At 39.8% G+C, this 19,984-nt stretch overlaps 1 protein-coding gene across 1 annotated transcript in view; it reads right to left on the bottom strand.

Moving 5' to 3' along the window:
- Nucleotides 1-19,984, bottom strand: part of arhgap15 (Rho GTPase activating protein 15) — a 122,501-nt gene that overhangs the window by 9,924 nt on the left and 92,593 nt on the right. Inside the window, exon 13 of the mRNA XM_036545474.1 lies at nucleotides 4,259-4,364. Within this exon, the coding sequence (XP_036401367.1) occupies nucleotides 4,259-4,364 (106 nt within the window). The remainder of the gene's footprint in view (nucleotides 1-4,258; nucleotides 4,365-19,984) is intronic.

Genomic DNA, 19,984 nt, shown 5'->3' with positions numbered 1-19,984 from the left:
GACCACATCAGTAGGTGTGGGTGTGGCGCCCTCAGTCCAGGACTTTTTCCTACATACATCGTCCAATACCATACTGTCATACGTGCCACTTTTATTGTTTTCCCTTCAACAAGGCAAAAGAAATGAGGAGGGAGTACATTGAGAGATGCTAATTTCAGAAAAACGCCCTCTCTTAGACGTACTGCATGAGCTCATTTCACTCTGCATTAGGTGTCCATTTAAACACTGTCATAAGATAGAATTTTCACTGGAACTGGACATGTGGCAGCCTGCAATATTCACCCACTAGCCTCTTAGACTATATCCTTAATGATTTTTTTATAAGGATTAGACTGATTAGAGTTTCTCAGATACAGCTGAGTTAAATGATCAGTTTGTTATTAAGCAGCTTCAGGAGTTCATAACGAGTTGATCATTTGAATCAGCTGTGTTGGAGCAGGGAGGGATCTAAAACATGCAGGACAAGGGGTCCTCCAGGAGAGGTTTGGGAAATGCTGAATTAGAGCATGTCCATATGAGGTGTTCAGTGTTTATGCATACAGTACAAAATTACATCATGTAGAATGTTAGGGAAAAAAGGGACAACAACCACGGTTTGATTAATCTAATGGAGCGATTGGCAGGCATCACTAGACAGACGTCCCCCCTGATGCCAGAGGGCAAGGTTCACTGTGCGGGTGGACTTAGGTCTAGATACGGGCTTTGGGGGCAGCCAGGCCGCCTGCACAGGAGGTATACGCAACATGGCATGCTGGGAAATCTCCCCAGGGAAGCGCAGTTTGCCACATGGCCCATAAATTCTGCCAGTGCGGCCAGCCCGGCCAGCTTTAGTTCCTTAAACTCGGAGATTAAAACACCGTCGCTTCTGTCGATGGGGGAACAGATATGATGTCACGCTGGCGTTCCTTTTACCAGCGGGTATTTTCTGTGCTATGAAGCTGAGCCCGTTTCCAAGTGATGGAATGCTGCTGCTGCCTACATTTATTGAAAATGCTTTATTTCATCAGAGGTACATGCACAGACGTAGTCTTAGATTTTTTTTTGTACTCCTTTTTATGCATTTCTCTGTGAGTAGACTGACGACGGCGGTGAATTCTGCTGGAAAACAGGGCAGGGAGATCTCTGCAGCCTTCCTTGGTTATGTGTGATGATATGCAGCACTGCTATTTGCAGCTCTCTTTGGGAAATACCCAGTCACATGCATTTGGCTTTTTTGATCACAGAGCACAAAGTCACATATTGGCAAGGGTTTGGTGAATTTGATTGGTAGCAGAGATATAGCAGGATTTCTCCTAATAAAACTATATGTGGATGAGCTCTACCCATGAAATTGTTCCAGTGGTAGTTCATTTTTGCATGCAAAACAACCTTTTAAGAAATTGTCAAAATTCAATTGTGTGTACTGAAAACATGCAGATTTTAGTAGCTAATTCTTTGACACTTAAGCAATTGTACATTGTTCCTGCTACAAAATAAATAAATAAATAAATAAATAAATAATGATTAAATCTGGTGCTTTCACCAAATCTGAAAAGACTGAGTTTTCAGGGAGTGATGCACTTAAAGTTGTACCTGGGGCCTTTCTGTTAAGAAGTCATCGCATATACAGTGTGCTGAAACAGTGCTTACGATGAAGTTTCCTTCTGGTAATGAGGAACGTCTCAGATTCAGGTATGCCACTTGCTCCTAAAAACACACCGCTTACCCATCGGATTAATTAATGGCTAGTATAGTCCAACCCAACCCTCCCTTGGGGTTCATGTTCTCTTTGAACAGTGCAAAGTTACCTTAGAAGTTCATATTTTAACATTGTCTCAGTGTTGTGTGGCTGATTCTGCACAAATGAAATATGTACCACAGTGATTCTGAGATGCATAATATGTCAGCTGTAAACACTACACTGCTGTATCAAATCTGTGGCAGTAATGCTGATCAAAACTGGGCTCTAAAGCAAGAGGGCTGTTTCATCACTGCACATTTACTCATTGCAAAAGTGTTTTTCTGCATTCTGAAAAAAGTCTTATTTTGGCGCAATAACACACAAGTAGTATGGCTCAAAATGAAAACCACAATATAAAGTTTTTCTGTTCTTTTCTTTTCTTGAAGTGTGTTCATTCCAGGAACATGCATCGTTGCTTAGGGATCTGGCAGCCTTTTTTTTCATGCAATCCCGAAGTTAAACGTTTCATTTTCTTTGGAGGTAACGACCAACCCATGTGTTTGTTATTATAAGCAGAATTAATAATTTAACGTTTCAGTGGAGGATATGAATTTGGATTCAGGGAGCCAAATGGTTCTGATAGATTAAAAAAGGCCATTATCAATAGTGTCACAGCCAAGAACTCTGAACGCTGGAAGTAAAGTAAATTAAACACAGGGCAGAGTTGGCAGATCCTACAGTCCTCCTAATAGTGTGGCAAGCCCCTGACCCACAACAAGTACGAACAGCCTGAGGGCGATATGCTTAAGGTTAAGTCAGTCCCATGTGAAATTTCAGCCTTATCGATCATAGTTATGTTAGGATTCCTTGAATATTTCAATCATTGCACAGATAACAGTGCAAAATGCCCTCGGCGAGAGTTTTAGTTCCCGTGTGACCTTAAATGTTTGAGAATTATTAGGAATTATTAGGATTACTATTTATTACGGTGGAAAAATAATGGTCATTGCTGTCTTCGGAGTTTGGTGACCAGTGGAGAAGGTTTATTTCATGAGTTTACAAGTCTAACTGGTGTACTGTAAATTGTAAATTAATTATTAATTATTTATTATCTACAGCCTCTACAGGGTTACAATTTCAATTCTATATTCATCCTCTCTGTCTCTTTTTCTTCCTCTCATAGCTACTGTTTTGCACACACAGAAACCCTGCTGATTAGAGGCAGGTCATCTCTTAGACTCCATTGCCACCTTGGAAGCAATGCACCCCCACTTCCTCTTTTTATGATTGTAATTAAAACTGACGTTAAGATGTCAGTACATCTGACGGCCTGAGATCTAACGTACTTCAATACATTCATCCTGTTGACAGACAAGCACATTTACAGCAAAGACATCTAGTTCAGGATCTTCATTTTGGTCTTCTTCTTTGGGCAAAGATTGGTCGCTGTGCTTAATTAATTTGCGACGCTCCCTGCTTTCTGAAATAGGGCTGATCTTAGTTCTCTTTCCAACTTTCAAAGAGCTAGAAATAGAAGTTAGAACAAAACTGCTAGTAATTCTGAACCATCAGCTCAAAGAAGCAAGTTAATTAGTTTCCTCATAAGAAGTGGTGATAAAAATGTATACAAATACAATCAGGGCTGCGTAATTTGCCACTGTGCCATGATGAACGATAAATTAAATGTTAACTGCAGTCTTTAGGAGGTTTTCTAATTCAAAAGCTTCAAAGTAGAATGATAGCTGAAGAGGATCGGGCTGTTCAGTACTGCATTATCCAGAACCAGGAGAGAAATACCTTGGTAAGAAAAAAATGATCACAATGATTTATTGGAGTTCGGTGGATGGCTTGAAAACCATGAAAGCACAAATGGAGAGATTACACAGTTCTTTTTGTGGCACTCGTAACCTTTAAGGCAGCTATGCCTTGTGATGAGAAAGGAGGAAATGTTTTGTTCTCCACTGCTAGCTCTATTGTAACACCTTGCTGGTATCTACAATCAAAGCTCTGTAATAAATCTTCATTATTTTTTCTTTACTAAATTTTGTTCTATTGTGTCCAAAGGTCAACAGTAAACTAGACAATGCTACACACCTTACTTAATCTGTAATCATGGATTAAAGTAACAGCACATATTTTTATTGTGTATGTACACATGTTAAGTTGTTGAACTGTGCAGTGCATGTCTTATATATGCGTACACACACACACACAAACAGACGGAGAAGTTATCCTCTCTTGGTGAGCATTTTTTTTGTAGAAAACAACACTTAAACACACAGAATGCATTGCAGTGCAGTCTGATGCTGGCAGCAACAGGGGATAATCTAATAAAACAATACCTTCATGGATAGGATTATGGAACACTGAAGGCTGACAATTCTCTTAATTTTGAAAGTAAAAATAAGTAAGTAAATAAATAAATAAATAAAAAAGACTGCCAACATTTGCAAGACAGTGCCATAACGAAAATGACCATTGCTCAAAGATACTAAAAAAGTGAAGCAATGCTTTGTTTTCGAAGACATAACTGGCTCACAGATGCTTTGAAACATAGCAATCAAGTGGTTGTCGCAACAGCAGTATTCGAGGCCTTACCTCTGCAGGTGTCTGAAGAGGAGCTTCATCGTGTCATGATTCGGCTTCGGGAGTTGCTTCACCAGCTTCTTCACAGCCTGCACCTTTTGCTTGTAATCCTTTGTTTCTATAAAGATAATTACATGCCCAAAATATTAACGCAGTGACCGCAATGGGACTGCAGCCATGGCTGTGTTTATCCGTGTATTGACAGTGGTTGCATACATAATTGAATTCCCTTACAGTATAGAACTGACAACATTTAATTTTAGCTTGAGCACAATCAATGAACAATACATAGGGCAGGAAAGTATGATCTCTTATTCAAGACTATATTTTTTTATATTTTTTTATATCTGGTCAGCCATGATTTATTGTGATAGCTTGATATCACCTGTGTTTCCATGGCTGAAAATGAAAAGAGCAAAAAGTGAATACCATGAATCACTGATTAGCAATGTATATATCTCACCAGATGAGAGAAGGGCAAAAAACACAACTATATATATATGTATATATATATATATATATATATATATATATATATATATATAATACAATATATCACAGTCCAGATCATTTGATTTGCACCATAAAATATTAACTGGAAAACGAGGGCTAGGTACTGCATGGGATTTCACATGGAGCCAACCATTCAGAACCCCGTTTTAAAGAACCATACAGTGTATTGTTTTGGTATTTCTCTATGCCTAGTTCAGTTATTTCTGCAACACAGAGGGACATGGTCACTGTTATCGGTGAGCAAGGACTGAATGCTTTTAATGGTTTTGTAAAGAAGTTACCTGCAACATGCTGGAATTTATCAGGGCCACTTTAAAGCAGGGGATCTGCACAGTTAAATCTCTCATATCTAGGAGGGACGTCTGTATGAATTATTATTGGCAGCCAGGTAGGATATTGTACCTTCTGGCGACCATTTCTTGTGATAAATCAAGTGGTCATGTCTCACCTCTCAACTGCCCAGAGGTGCTGAGTATGGGACTTTTCCCCTACTATTTTTTACTTGTTTTCCCGCAGTTTTCCCATGAGGAAGTGCTGGATACTTTGGAGCGTGCTCCGTGCTCGGAGTTGAGTATTTTTCATGGCCGACTTTCACACCGCTAATGTGTAAAAAATGTGGAAAGGATCAAAGGAATAAGACACTATTGTAGTTGGAAATGAGAGGTGAGAATGTATGTATTTGGTTTCTGAAGAAAAAAAATGCTAAACTAAGGAGGATTCTCACTGTTGTGATACAAAATGTTACACTATGCACTACATACTAGTATCCAGAATACTTCATATGTAATTTTATTTCAAGATGGCAGAAGTAACACTGCAGATAGGTGCAGACCATGGACTCTTGCAAGGTACCTCATTGGTTCTTTGAGACACCAAAATGCAGTAAATACCAACGGGAAAAATCTAAAGCTATTCGGATGGTGATTGCACAGAACTATGGATTCTCCATAGGACAGAGCTCCTCTGTCACCTCGTTGGGAGATAACACTCCCTCCACTCTCCTCCATGCTACTCTCCCTTTCATTGGTGCCAGGCTGGGCTCATGAGAAACTGACTTGCTCCTGTAACATGGACCGCAGATCCTGCTGTGTTGGCAATGAGGTCAGGGCAGTGTGGTGTGGAGTGTCTCATCTGAGGTCCCAGTGGGCAGTAGGGGTATTCAGAAATTCTGAATATTGGTACAAAGTTTCACAATTTCCCAACTATCATATGACAGTTTGGGGAGGAAATGTCAGTGTCCCCTTGTTAGTATCATAGGTAAGAGATTTGAACTTGATATAAATCTAAATGTCTCTGGTTGTCTTCCCTGAAACAATCTCAAGAGGAGTGGGAAATATTATTATTTTATAGTACATAAAGTGTTACTAGTCCAAAGACAAGAACCAAAAGTTTTGATGTGCTAATATTTAAAAAAGAAACAGAATAATTAAAATGACAGCTTACTTTGACCATTAAGCAATTCATGTAAGCATTCTCTTATCAGCAAGTTAAAACAAACTATTGCTTAAATACAGTAGCTATGTGGGCCACTGTGGGATTTTTTTGTTAGTATGCATATTGAGTATAAAAGTCAAAATATCTCAAGAATAAAGTGGAAATATATAAAGAAATCTTTACATGCAGCACCTGCAATCATTTCCACACACATACCAAGGACAGTGATTATGCCTTCCCTTTGGTAGAGTAAAAAAGGTGAGTTCACGTTAACTTACTAAGCCTATTGTTGACTTAAACAATGTCAATGTCAATTAAAAAAATAGCTAAGCATTACAAGAAGAAGAATTTACCTGGTATATATCACTACAAAGTGCCTAGCTAGCAATAGCAGCAAAGTAGCTATTTTAGCTATCGTTTAGCTTACTATTAGGCAACCTAGCTAGTTAAAATCAACGAAATTGGGCTAATAATGGATTTTGGCGGTGTGTTCCAGTGACCAGCCCAGCCAATAGGCTAGCTAACAACATTAGCTGCAATCTCTCACATGAGTGAGAAAAGTTACTTTAGTTAGTGATTTATCTCTTGCCTAACAGGCTAACCAAGTTAATATAAATACTGAGAATCACCCTTTTGATGTTTTTCTCAAAATGTTTTGTCTTTTTTTTTCTCAATGTTTTTTATTTTGCAAATATTTTCATTGGAATCAGGTGGTCAGGCATCTGGATAGAACTAAAGTCTTCTCACACTCTGGCCTCCTGCAAACACTGCAACCCACAGTCACCAGATTCAAGTCCCCTGGACAAATTATCAACTTGCTCCAAGGTATGCGCAGGGCAAAGTTAGTGTGTCTACTTTGATTTGAATATGCATGTGCTAGTTACTGCTCAGATCAGCCACACGTTCAGTGAATATGAGATACGTTTCTCAGCTGTCATCCCTTACAAGTGCAGTTATTGTATCTGCCAGGAGCACAGCCCTCTCTGTTCAGTCCTGTCTCATTCTCTTCTCCGCTGCTATCTCTGTTAGAGATATTAATATTTATGCACTGACGGTAATCCATCTGAACACGGCCCTCTCGGACAAGCTTCTCTCAGCATGACTGAACACCTTGCTGTAGGTGACTGCCGACTTTGATTACCCACACACTGACGGCTCTGTTCTGAATGACAAAAAGCCCTGATATGCTCAGCCAGCGCTGTTGCTCTAGACATAATCGACTGTATAATGATGCTGTTTTCTGAATGGACAGCTGCTGCTTCACGACATCAGAACACTGTTACAAATCTGTTGTACGAAAAAAAAAACAGGCACTCGTTTGAACTGGTGGGAAGTGAACAGACTGAATTTATCTGATCTGCTGTTCATCATATCTAGATTACATTACATTATTGGCATTTGGCAGATGCTTTTATCCAGTGCAACATACATAGGTTGCAAATTGTACATGTTATTTATTTATACAGCTGGACATTTACATAGGCAATTGTAGGTTAGGTACCTTGCCCAAGGGTATAGCAGCAGTGCCCCAGCGGGGAACTGAAACAGGAACCTTCACTTACAAACCCTGCTCCTTACTCCTATGCTACACTGCTGCCCCACCTGCAGTGTACATTGTGCTATTCCCTGAACTGACTATTCTTTGATGAATTGTAGCAAGAGGCTAAAAGGTAACAGGGTATCGGGAGACCTGATGTCCATTGAGCCAGCAAGACATTTATAGTACTGCTTATTGCAGAATCAGCACCTTTACTGTTGACGCCTGCTTCCTGAAATCATTTTCTTCCATCTATAGTAGTTTCTCATGAAAACATAAATGACAGCAAATAGAGCATTCAATCTCTGTGCAATGACAAGGAAGATATGTTATATTTTAGCTCAACAGCCCACCTCATAGACAGAAAGTGACTAGAAGTCTGACTAGAACAGGTCCTTTTTATGCCTTTGCTAGAACAATAACTGAATTTAAATGTCAATAAGAATTTGAAAATGAGTCTGGAGGAGAGTATGACATTGGCCAAGTGCACACAGGGTCAGTTGACGAAAAATGGCTAGTAATTTCTAAGCGCATATACAACTGAACCCTTTGGGTGTTAATTTTTGATATGACACCCCTTTGTGCTCCTCAAAACCTAAACCAAAGAGCAAAGGTTTTGCAGATAGGGTGTGTGCGTGTGTGTGTGTGAGAGAGATGCATTCATAATACAAATATGGCTGCTTTTTAGCAGTAGCATGAGTGACTTTTCACTGTACCGTAATGGACAGTAGTTACAGGAACCCACTTTTATAAGGTTGCAGCTCCATCCATTATCATTTACCATCAACCTCTTCCCTTTCGTCAATACCAGCACTGCACTTGCGACAGGAAGTCAGATGATTTACAGAAAAGAAAACAAATCTGAGAGAGAGAAAGAGAACGGCCTGGCTGCCTGCCTAAGCTTCATCCATCTTCCTTAGGGATGGTGCCTGACCTTTAACCCCTATGAAAAGTACTGCATCCATCACGCCATGTTTGGTAATGTGATTAACTTCCTTCCTACTTCCTCTATCTGGGGGTAAGGAGATCTAATGCAGTTAATTTTACAGGTATCTATTATACTGGGGCAACGAGTTAAGAAAAAAATAAAAATCTTACAGCGGTTTATCTGCTGCCATGTAATGAGTTGTGGTCCTTATTCTGAACTTGCAGCAGTCTGCTCAAAATTGTAAGAAAGTGAAAAATGAGGATTGTCACAGATCCTATACATTGGGAGGCCCTTCTGTGTTCTATCTCAGATAGAACACAACCAGTAAGGGTTTTTACAGTCTATGTAACATATTTTATTTATTTATTTGTTTATATCTATACCAAGATTCTTTGAGGCTGCCATTTGTTTTAGATTTTATCAGAAGAGATTTAAATTCAGTATAAATTCATTTCAATGTAAATTCACTCGTAGATTGTAGAATAAGTGTAGATTCAATTTAAGTTTAATGCAAATTGTCATTAGAAACAGATGTCGAACTTATACACTGTCATGTGATAGCTCAGTACATTGTTCTCAATCATTTGTGTTTTGTCTTAAATATCTTAAATATGGTAAAAGACACCGTAATCCAGGATAAATCCAGCTCTGCCCCCACTGCCCTTGAGTTATTGGGACTCTGGGGTAATGGCAGAGTCGCACCCCAGCAACACTTTAATTCCTGTTCAGTGAGCTGTCCAGCCACTGATTCTCACAATCCCCCTTCCACTGCCTACCCTCAGTTTGTGGTTGGACTCTGTGGATGAGGGGACACAACAGGGCAGCCTCGTTCTCTGTGGAGGACTGATGCCAGATGCTTATGGCATTTGGTATTTTTTGTGATAGATTGGTAATCTCTGGGAGTAAATCTTGTCTTTATCCCCAAGAGCTTTTGGACATGAGCAATGTCCAAAAATAGTGGTTTGCTGGCAAAGCTGTCTATATACTGTTGGGGGGGTGGTGGTTATGTCTTTCAGGAATATGGTTCCTAAAATGTCATTACATCACAGTTTTGGTAAATGTTCAGATGCCAGCCACTCTTGTTGTGGTTCAGTATGATTAACCAAGATTATTGGGAAAAACCTAAATTAATCTTTAGCTCTCTACTGGATCTCTAATGAGTCCTCAATACTTTAGTTATTTAAGTGATAACCACTGAGTATTTAGGACCAATCAACACTGAAAACCATGGTGTATTTCACAGCATAGGCAGTTTAATTGCTTGTTTGAATATGCACAGCGACCTCCTGATCTGGCTGCCCTGGTTCGGCATGGCCACCAGGCCCCCGCGGCCAAGAGGAAATGGTTCCAGGTTTACTCCAGTAGATGGGAGATAAGCTGATGTTAAGCCGCCTTTCTCACAGGTGGATCCCGACGGCATTACGGGGCCTGTGCTGATCGTATCACTGCTAATGGCTTGACAGGAAGCATTAGGGCCTTTAGCGTGAGGAACTGGCAGGGGCCGGCCCCCGCTAACACAGACCTGTCGGGTGCACAGCGTCCTCATTGAGCCATGAAGGCAGATGTCTGTATGTACACCGTGACCTGGCACTGTGGCAGGCGGCAGATGCCCGTACGATTGCCAGGTCAGTAAATGGCACACAGACAGAACGTGGTCTGTCAGAGAGGGCGCAGAACTGCCCTCTCGCCATAGGTGAATCCCAGTAGCCACAGTTCCACTTTTCCATCTTTCCATTGGTTTTTCAGCGACTTGAGCTTTTTTTTTCCCATGATGCACTGGGGAGCGCGGTCAAAACACAAGATTAATTACAGGAATTGAAAAAGAGGAAGTTCTCTTAAAAGGGACAATTAGAGCTAATGGGTTGTGGTGGGCAGGCGCTACCAGAAATTAGACCCTTTGCTTTCAAGTAACGAGAATCCGGCCACTTAACATGCACGTGCACATTTATAATCACATTCGGTCTGATTAGTCATTTAAAACAAGATTATTATTTTATCATTTCTTTATCTGGCAGAGGCCATTTTCCAGGGCAACTGAGAGTGCTTTAGTAGATGCAAGTGTCAAGTGAAACATTAGCGTTCATTCACAAATACTGGCTACTACCTAAATACCCTACTTTGATATAGAGCCTGGATACCTCAGAATTGACTTGATGATTCCATTCATACCATGTGCCTCAGAACCAATGTGTCTCGTTACACAAACGGCAGCACCATGATTTTAAAATGTATATTACAATATACAATTTTCATAACCTTGAATGAATTAAAACTGTTACGCACAATCATGCACAGTATGCACGTAAAAGATTTTTCATTATTAGTCCTTGTGAATTTTGTTGTCTGCTAAGCAAAAGGGCTGCTGTAATCACCTTTGGCATCTTTTATCTTTTGTGTCATGTATTTCTTTTTTTTAAACTGATACTTTCTGATATTTTCCCAAAGTGGATACAGCAGTCCTTCTCTTGTAATAAGAACAATAATCATAATGATAACAAATAACAATAACAGATGAGTGTGGATCTTCTTTGATTGTAAGATAAGCAAATCTAGCACGCTCTGGGTATTGGTGCAGCCTAAAAGCACAGGCCTGAGTTCACATAGTGAGTCTTTACATGGCAAATTATCACAGCCCATTTCCCAGCTGTTTTAAGATGCATAGCAGCAGGGAGAAAAAAAAAACCCTTCCTTTCCTGCCTACACCCCTTGGAGAAAAGGATCTGCCTGCCAAAGGTACAGCTCCATTCATTATCATCAAGAGCACCTATGGGAAATGTTCCCGATTACACGCCCACTGATTCAAACGCGCTTCATTTGAAACTTTGTGGTATTTAACACGTACAAAATGACATTGATGATACACAGTGGCTCACCTCTGTGTTCATATGAATTTGAAAGTATTTCACTATGATCCCAAGTATCCCTGACCACCTTTGTTCATTGAATGGTATGCAGAATTTTTCTCTCGGCGTTGGTGCAGAGAGGCCCAACCCCCTTGGGTCCTTACAAAAAGACTAGAATCAGTGTCTGTCAATCATCTCCTCCTCCTCCTCCACCCCCATCCCCCACTTCACTGTGTTTAATCCACTATTCTGATGTGGTGCAGACATCAGGTGGAGTAAGCTAAAGAGAACCTCTGCTTATGTCCCGTAGTGCAGGGATAAAGTATCTGAGTGCAGTACTTTTTTCTATATTGCAAACTTAGAATTAGTCATGATTAACTGGATCCCTTAGTTTTTGCATTGTTTGGATTGTCTCTGGATCCCTGTACTAAGGGGCATAAGATTGTTAAGATATGCACATAAGAAACTGTTTATTTTGAGCTTTGATTGAAAGAACTTCTAAGTGGTTGAAGGGAGAAACAAACAGTACATATACGTTTCATTGAACCATTGGGAGCTGAAGGGGGTCAAGAACAGAAGTACAACCTAGGTTCTAAGGTCTAAAATAACCTGAGAAATTAATCTGACAGAATGGTGCAACCTGTCTGCACTGCTAATCATTTTGAAACACTCCTCTAGCCATATATTTTTGTGCGACGTGACATAACTGTCCCAGATATTTTGACAAACATACAGTATAATAAAACCATATGGATTATATAAATCTCGCCTATTTGGGGGGGGGGGGGGGGGGGGGGGCACAGCTGTGCGTGTTTTCCAAACAACTCGTTTCAACACTGAAGGTGTCAAAAATAATAATAACTCATTTGCATCGATAATCACACAACAGGCTGAGGGCATTGCTTATGTGTTGCATCCTCCACAGTATCTAGAATCTGAAGCAAACTGTAGCAATGAGGGTGATTCCATCTGCCCGGGCTGAGTTCACTGCATTCCCATCCCACTGCAGTCCATCACAGGAACAGGTAGCTCGCACTCCATTAAACAAACGCTGTAGCCTGTCAAGTTTATTTGACATTTTATTAGGCCGTGACAAAGGGGCAGCAGTCGGATTATATCATGATTGGTGCCGTCTTCGTGGCTGGTGCAAGGGACACCATCCATTAATTATTCTGCCACTGCAGCACGACACAGACTGGGGAGGTCTCTCTGGACAGATGGTGAGGACAGCGTTATTTATGTCCATCACGCTGAAATGCTGGACCCAGATTACTATTCTTTGGGCTTTGGCTGATTCCTTTCCCTGAGCCTCACATTAGATCCGAACCCTGTAAGCTCCGGTGTAGACAATCTTATCAAAATCAAGGATTGCAAATGCACTTGAGAAGTTACAGATTTTTTTAAGACCTTAAAACTTGTTGTCCTAGGAAATGCATTGCATTTGCCCTCTGCTAAACTCTTCTCCTGAACTCAGGGCATGCAGTCTTACGAGAGCAATCGGGGTCAGTGTAAATCCAACATAACTGCTGATGCGCTCCTGGTCCTACTCTTTAACACCTATGATTGAATCTGGCTTGAGCTGCCTGTCCCCGCCGTAGCACACAGAATCAAATGCCTCTAAAGCGCATTAATATGAATGTGGGCCTTGTTATAGGGTGGAGGGACGATATGTGCAGTTGGTGAGATTCCAAGTTTGGATCTGGGAACTTGATTTCATCTATTATACTGTGCTTCAGAAGTGTAGGGATTTTAAGGATTTTTAAAAATATTTACGTAGCCCAGTATCACTGGGAAAGCGATCACTTTATTATAACTTACATATTCTAAGGGAAAATGTTAAAGTAGCCTAAATTAATGCTGACGTCCTTTGGCTGCAAGTACAGGAAATAGCAAAACAGGCTCTGATAAAAATCAAACCCTTTACCCAACTGCCAATTGCAAATTACAAACTTATTGCTCATTTGCAGATAACCATTTGGTGGAAGTTAAAAACCCGACATATGCGGCTTAGTTTTGATTATTCTTTATGGTTGGAATTCTCGGTCACCTTTCCTCCCCCCTTTTCATTCAATTTGGAATTGTCCCAACCGTTACTCAACCTGGTTCACTTTCAGTGACCCTTAGTGGGCTGAAGTGAGCTGAGAAAAGCCACGTGTTCTCCAGCACATGGTTTGAAATGAATGCAGTGTGCTGTTCCTCTGCTCAAACTTGCCCTATGAGATATCCACAGTTTTCAGTCCACCTGAATACCCAGCATGTGAGTAGCCGCCGTTCAATATGATGTGGAACTGTTGGAAAATAGAGGACGAAGGGAAACATTTCTTAATGATAATACCCACTTCTGTGGATTCTTCTGAGGAAAGTTACTTTGAAAGAAGCACTGTTTCAACTTCCAATTGATCCCAGTTAAGCCATTGACACTCATAATGAACAGTAACTGTGATCATAAACATATGTGCAGATCACCAATGTTCGACTGAATAGACCTGGTCACAACATGACAACTATAAAAATTACCTTGAACGATAAAGCAACGGTATCATGTTTCAGTGATAAAATACATCTAAACAATCAGCACAATTTAATGAAAATAATACTGAGGTGACGGCAGAGATAGCATTTTTAAATTGAGTTGATCCATCTTGATATCTAATGCAAATCTCAGTTTGACCATTCCGAACGTGATTTCTTGCACTGTGCGTTATAGTATGTGAATGGATTTCACATACTATAATGGGTTTCTTTATGAGTGTGGGGTTATTTCTTTTTTGAATTTGATCAATAGTCATTTTCATATCTCTTTACAAATGGGATTGAGAGGTACTTCTTTCCATTTCAAGCTAGCTTCTCAGACATATGTCCCACCACTCTCACAAATGTACTCTGTTTTGACCTGCATTGACCACAAAATAGGAAATGCATCACAAAAACTTATGAAAAAAATGATGTGGCCCATCACTGATCTAAAAGAGCTTGATTACAATGTTTGTTCACTATAGATGGGGCATTAGCTGGAAATTTTGATTCTTTGGAGGTTTGATGATTAATGTCTTGTTATGACACCAGACAATTAAAACAACTCCCTTGTGGGGGGTTGACAAAACCCATACAAACTAACACTGTGATAAAAAAACACAACATCTCAAACCATATTATTCCAGAATTAATAGCAAGTGTTCTTCTCATGCTGTATGAACATTTTCTGATATTAAAAAAAATACTTTCTGTATGGCAGCATTGAGGTGAATGCATTATGTCACTAATGTGTCTGTTTATTGTAATTTGGACAGCACTGCAATTAAGCACCACCAAAATTAAACAGCACAGCCAACGCAATAACCACACTTTTTAATTTGTCTTGACATTCCTCATAATTAATTTGTGAATGTGACGAGTCTTTTTGCGTCATGTTACAGAATCCAGTATAGTGATCGTAAGAATTACGCTGTAAGCATAATGTAAACCCAAAGTCTAAAGTATCTTACACATCTTTTGTTAATTCAGGGAACTTCTTCATACATGGTTGGTTCAATCTCTAGATCTTTCCCATGTGGCTATATTAAATGCTGGCTTAGTAATACACATTGAGCTACACATTCACACCATCTACAAAGCTCTTGGTTTTCCTCTATTACAAGTAAACATTTTATTTATTTCTTTATTTAGTTTGAACAAAGCTTGGTGTATAAGTTTATCATCAGGATTTGTGTGCCAATATTAAAGTCCAATCAAGTCAAATATTAGCAAAGTGCAAATAATCTTGCAGGTTGTCATTAAGATTTTAAATTTCTCCTTTTTTTCTGCTTTTAGTTAATGAAAAACAAAGTCTTGGAGGATCTGAGTTTTTTATTAAGTAATTTATTAAACATAAAAAGCTCCTTGATGAAATATAGAAATGAGATATATTTTGCATTTCAAAGATTTAAGCTGACAACTTTCTCGCATGCAAATGAGGTTGAGATTTGTTAAAAAGAAAAAAAAAAGATGAAGCCAAATAATTTCTGAATGCGCTTATTACAATAATGTGGCACGCAGATAAGGGGCACACAGGCCGTTAAAAGGCGCTCATTTCTCCAAAGTACTGAAATGAGTTTCCCTCCGCCATTGTGTATTAGCACTTCTCTTCCAGAGTGCTGCATATTAAAGAAATGCACAGAATTGGTAATAGATTTGTTAATTACAAATTTAAGGAGCTCTACTGTTTTGTTTTCCCAATATGGCTTTCCAACTACTTAATTCAAAAGCAGAACTGCAGATGCATTAATCAATCATTTATGTTAAAAATACCAAGCAGGGAAACAAGCAAAGAAAACAGAAGTTAGTCACTTTCATGACATGTATGTTTCCCAATTCACGATTAGGCATGCTATAGAAAATGAGGGATACGTAATAATCTCATGTTCACTATATTCACACCAGTGGAATGCAAATCTCTTTGTTCTCCTGTTATCATCATGTTATCAGTGAGTGGGCAAAATTTCACTAAAATCTTTTTGAGGGGGCGTAAAGATAAAGTACTCTTGATTTGAAAATGTTAGGACATTCATCCATCCTGATTTAGGTATTTTTCTGTGTGATGAAACATATTTGTTAACGCATGTGTGGTTCAGGTTGGATGGCTGGTATATTACCTTAAATATAATTCAAGCATATGCTAAACTTTCATTTTCCAGGAAGTCCCTTATGAAATATGCAGACTTAGAGTTAGACTGAAAGCTAATGCATCCTTTCCTCTGACACTGCTATATAGCACACTATAAGCCAAGTCCATGCATTTTTGGTTGGGACAGAGGAGTTTCTCTAAGCATTCTATTAAAAAGGGTTTGTGGAATTGACCTGCTTTGAGTCATTTTAATTAATAACATTTTTAAAGTTTGGTAATGGTACCTTGCTACTGGGGAATGCTCTAAAACAGAAGTTCTAGATTTTTCTTTTTCCTGGGGTTTGAAGACTTGCATGACTATGGTTGGCTTATTTTTTCAATTAAAGGAGGTTAAGCATACCTCAGCATACTGTCCTAATCATTTGTGTTCTTTTGGTAATAGTTTTGTAACTATCAAACATCACAACAGCTATTCAGGGTCATTGCTCTAGATATAAATCACTAATACTGGAAATGTGCCAACATTGGAATCTCTTAGCAAAAATGTTGATTGGGATCTTTTTTTTCATGAATCAGTCTGATTTTTAAAATTAAAGGACTAATTAAGTTACATCACAGGCTAAGTCCTTATGCTAGACTTGAGATGAATGAGAACAATGATATTATTATATAACAGACCATATCCTGTTGACCATGTATATATTTCATGTACACAAATATAAAGTGTTCAGATTAGCTTGCATATTCTACATTGTATAACACTTACAAAGTAATTTGTTTTGCTTTCATCTCTACTTTTTAATTTAAATAAAAGCTTTATCAGTTATGAATCATGTTACACTGTAATTTATATGGATAATTGTTCTCACTTGTGTAAGTTTACACACCTAGTGAGAATACTCTATAAAGTATTCATGGAAATCTCATGCCTTTGTCTGCTACAAACAGAAAACAGGCCACGTGTAACAATATGTACTTTTTAGCCTGTACTGAAGATTTGATAAATCAGTGTGCAATGAAATTAGATATGTAATGGAAGAAAAGTACGCACTTATGCATAAACACACGCACATGCATATCTGCTGCATTGATATGATGCAACTGAGAAACTTTAAAAACCAAGCAAACAGATACTTCTCGAAATCATCACACCGTGAGATCTGCCAAACATTTACCCATTGACAGTGGAACCACTCGCAGACCGTCGTCCCCCAGCCCTGTGCGACGGTGTTAGTCAGTGGCGCTCGTAAAAACCCAATTCATCAGCGCGGGTGCAATTTTGAGCGGAGCGTTCACAAAAGGGCGAGCCCGTCAGCGAGACAGGTGGCCGCGAATCTCGCTCTGATACGGCGCAATATGAATAATAGATTCTGGGGAGACGCGCGCCAGGGCCCAGGCGGTAAACACAGCTGCCTCCTCTCTCTTCCAAAAGAACAGCTTGGCGGGATGGGAACCAGAGAGCTCGCCCCACCTGAGGGCCAGGGACGATTAACTAATCAAACACGCCACTGAATACAGTACAAGGAAGCAGGCAGGGAGAAAGAGAGGGGTGAAAGTTATCTGTGTGCTCCCCACTATGGACCAGGTGGATCAGGGCATGGGAAGCTATGGAAAACAAAAGTTGTTGGCACAATGCTTGAGGTTTTTTCTGCCATTAAGAGCAAACATAGATGTAACTAATCAATGGAGTGCATACATATTTTTAAACATGAAACATATTTAATATTTAAATGAGAGAAATGGCTCTCAGCATACTGTGTGAAAGGCAGTTTGTGCGCTCAGGAGATACTCCAGCCCACTGACTTTGTGGACATGTATTTTGCACAACAGTCATGAGATCAAGCAGTGGAGAAAGACGGAGATTTCATTAATCACAAAATGGGTGGAGCTATCATTAACTGTCAGTGACTCACAGGAATACAGGAATCTTTCTTATTCAATTGTTAGCTACTTCTTTGCCTGCTTGGGATGATTCCCTAGCTGGAGTTTAGGAAGATTTTACCCAGCAGAAGGTAATTAATCCTTCAATTAAAATGTTGTTAAACATTTTTAATGAGCATGGGGCACTCGGGAATCATATGTAAAAGTATCTTTTACCAGGGAAAGACAACATGGATGCTTCACGGTTTGCTTCTGCAAATCTGCCTAATGGCCCACTTTTGAAAATTTACAGCAGGATAAAAAACATAAATAAAAAATTGTGAGGGATTTCTGTCAGCACAGAGGCAATGCAGATTTTCATCTCAGGTGATTATTGCTTTATTCTCTCCTGTCTTGTTATTTTTTTCCCACATTGAAAATTAGGCCAATTACTTTCACATATCACATAATACAGTGCTGCATACATTGCAAATGAGTGTGTTTCAAGTCTTGCTTATTTGGTAAAATGGGAAGGGAGTTGTTACTGATGACCAAAAATTAGTCAATCAATTAGTTAGTGAATCAGTTACATGAATTTTATTGTAAATCTGTTCATTAAGTGCATATAATCTATCAGCTAGAAACAATATACTTCAAACTTCTAAAACCTCTACATTTTCATCACTTTCAATATCACCTGTCAGTCCCTGCACACTCAATACAATAGTTCCATCCATCAGTAACCTGTAAACAATCTCATCATGATCTCTATTCTGAATAATCATGAGTTCATCTTGTTCCAAATTCAGATGATTAAATTAATCCTGGAAGAAAAAAAAGTTGCAGAGGCCAAAAGAGTATCAATCTAGATACTCGTTCACATTCTGAGATTCCAATCTAAACATGATAATTATAGTTCTCTGTCAGATCAAGTGAGCCCAGTTTCATAATGACTTGGTGTTGCCTGCTCGTCTAGCTCCTAAATTGGGCTCATGGCTTTTTAAAGAGCCCTGATACACCCAAAACGCAGTGTATTAGAACACGTTCTGTCTACGGTTCACTCCTCTGTAGGGCAATGTTTTAGAGCGATCTTGTACAGTAACTGCAGTTGATTACAGAGGTAAGGGCACTCTGTAGCTGTTCCTGGCATTGCGGTCTCAATTAGTGACTTGCAAATGTGCTGCTTGCTTAATCACCACCCCCCCCGAAACTGGCCTCCAGGGACCTCTGCTAATGCAACCCCATTAAAAGGGCCATCAAAACAAGTGATCGGCTTCTAATGACAATAATCCCTCACTGCTGTCACTGAAAAAGCCAGAGTTGTGTCCTAAATAAGGAGTGATGGACGACCGTGGACCACCGTGTCGAGGAGCCGAAGAGCTTTATTATGAGTGATGAATGTGAGTGGGGGCCCTGCTGGCTCCTCACCGTCCCAGGCCAGACTTTCGGTAGTTGCCGGGAATTCTCTAATTTCTTCAAGTTTTTTTTTTTTTTTTTTTCTGGGAGAGGGACGTAGTTTCATGCCAGTAATTCCAGCAAAGAAACATTCGAGGGGGTTGGGGAAGGGAGGCGCAGACTTACAAAAAAACGTGTCGATGAATGCAATTAAGGTTCATTTCCTGGCTCTCCCTTCGGATGGTCGTATGTTGGCTCCACGGTGGCTGGTGCCGGGAGAGATTAGAGCAGCCAAACTGAGGGAGAACTCGAGCTGTTCAAAGCAGCGGGACCTACAGTCGAGAGCAAAGACCTGCTGGAGAATCGCTGCCCCTTTCTTAGTGGCTATGCCATGAAGAGAAATGATACAGATGCCAGTAAGGATTAAGGCACAGCCACTAGCTGCGGTACCTGTTAAGAGCACGATAGAGAATCGAGATGGCACGGCAACGGCCAAGAATAAGTCAGTTCTTTTGCAGTTACTGAAACAGGCAAACCTCAGAACATCCTGTTCTTATTAATTATGTATAGAAAAACACATTCCCTTGATTCCAAGCTATATATACATACATATATGTGTGCGTGT

The sequence above is a fragment of the Megalops cyprinoides genome, chromosome 14 (assembly GCF_013368585.1).
Source record: "Megalops cyprinoides isolate fMegCyp1 chromosome 14, fMegCyp1.pri, whole genome shotgun sequence".
In the NCBI taxonomy this organism is placed as follows: Eukaryota; Metazoa; Chordata; class Actinopteri; order Elopiformes; family Megalopidae; genus Megalops; species Megalops cyprinoides.
This window is presented reverse-complemented; position numbering and strand designations above follow the sequence as displayed.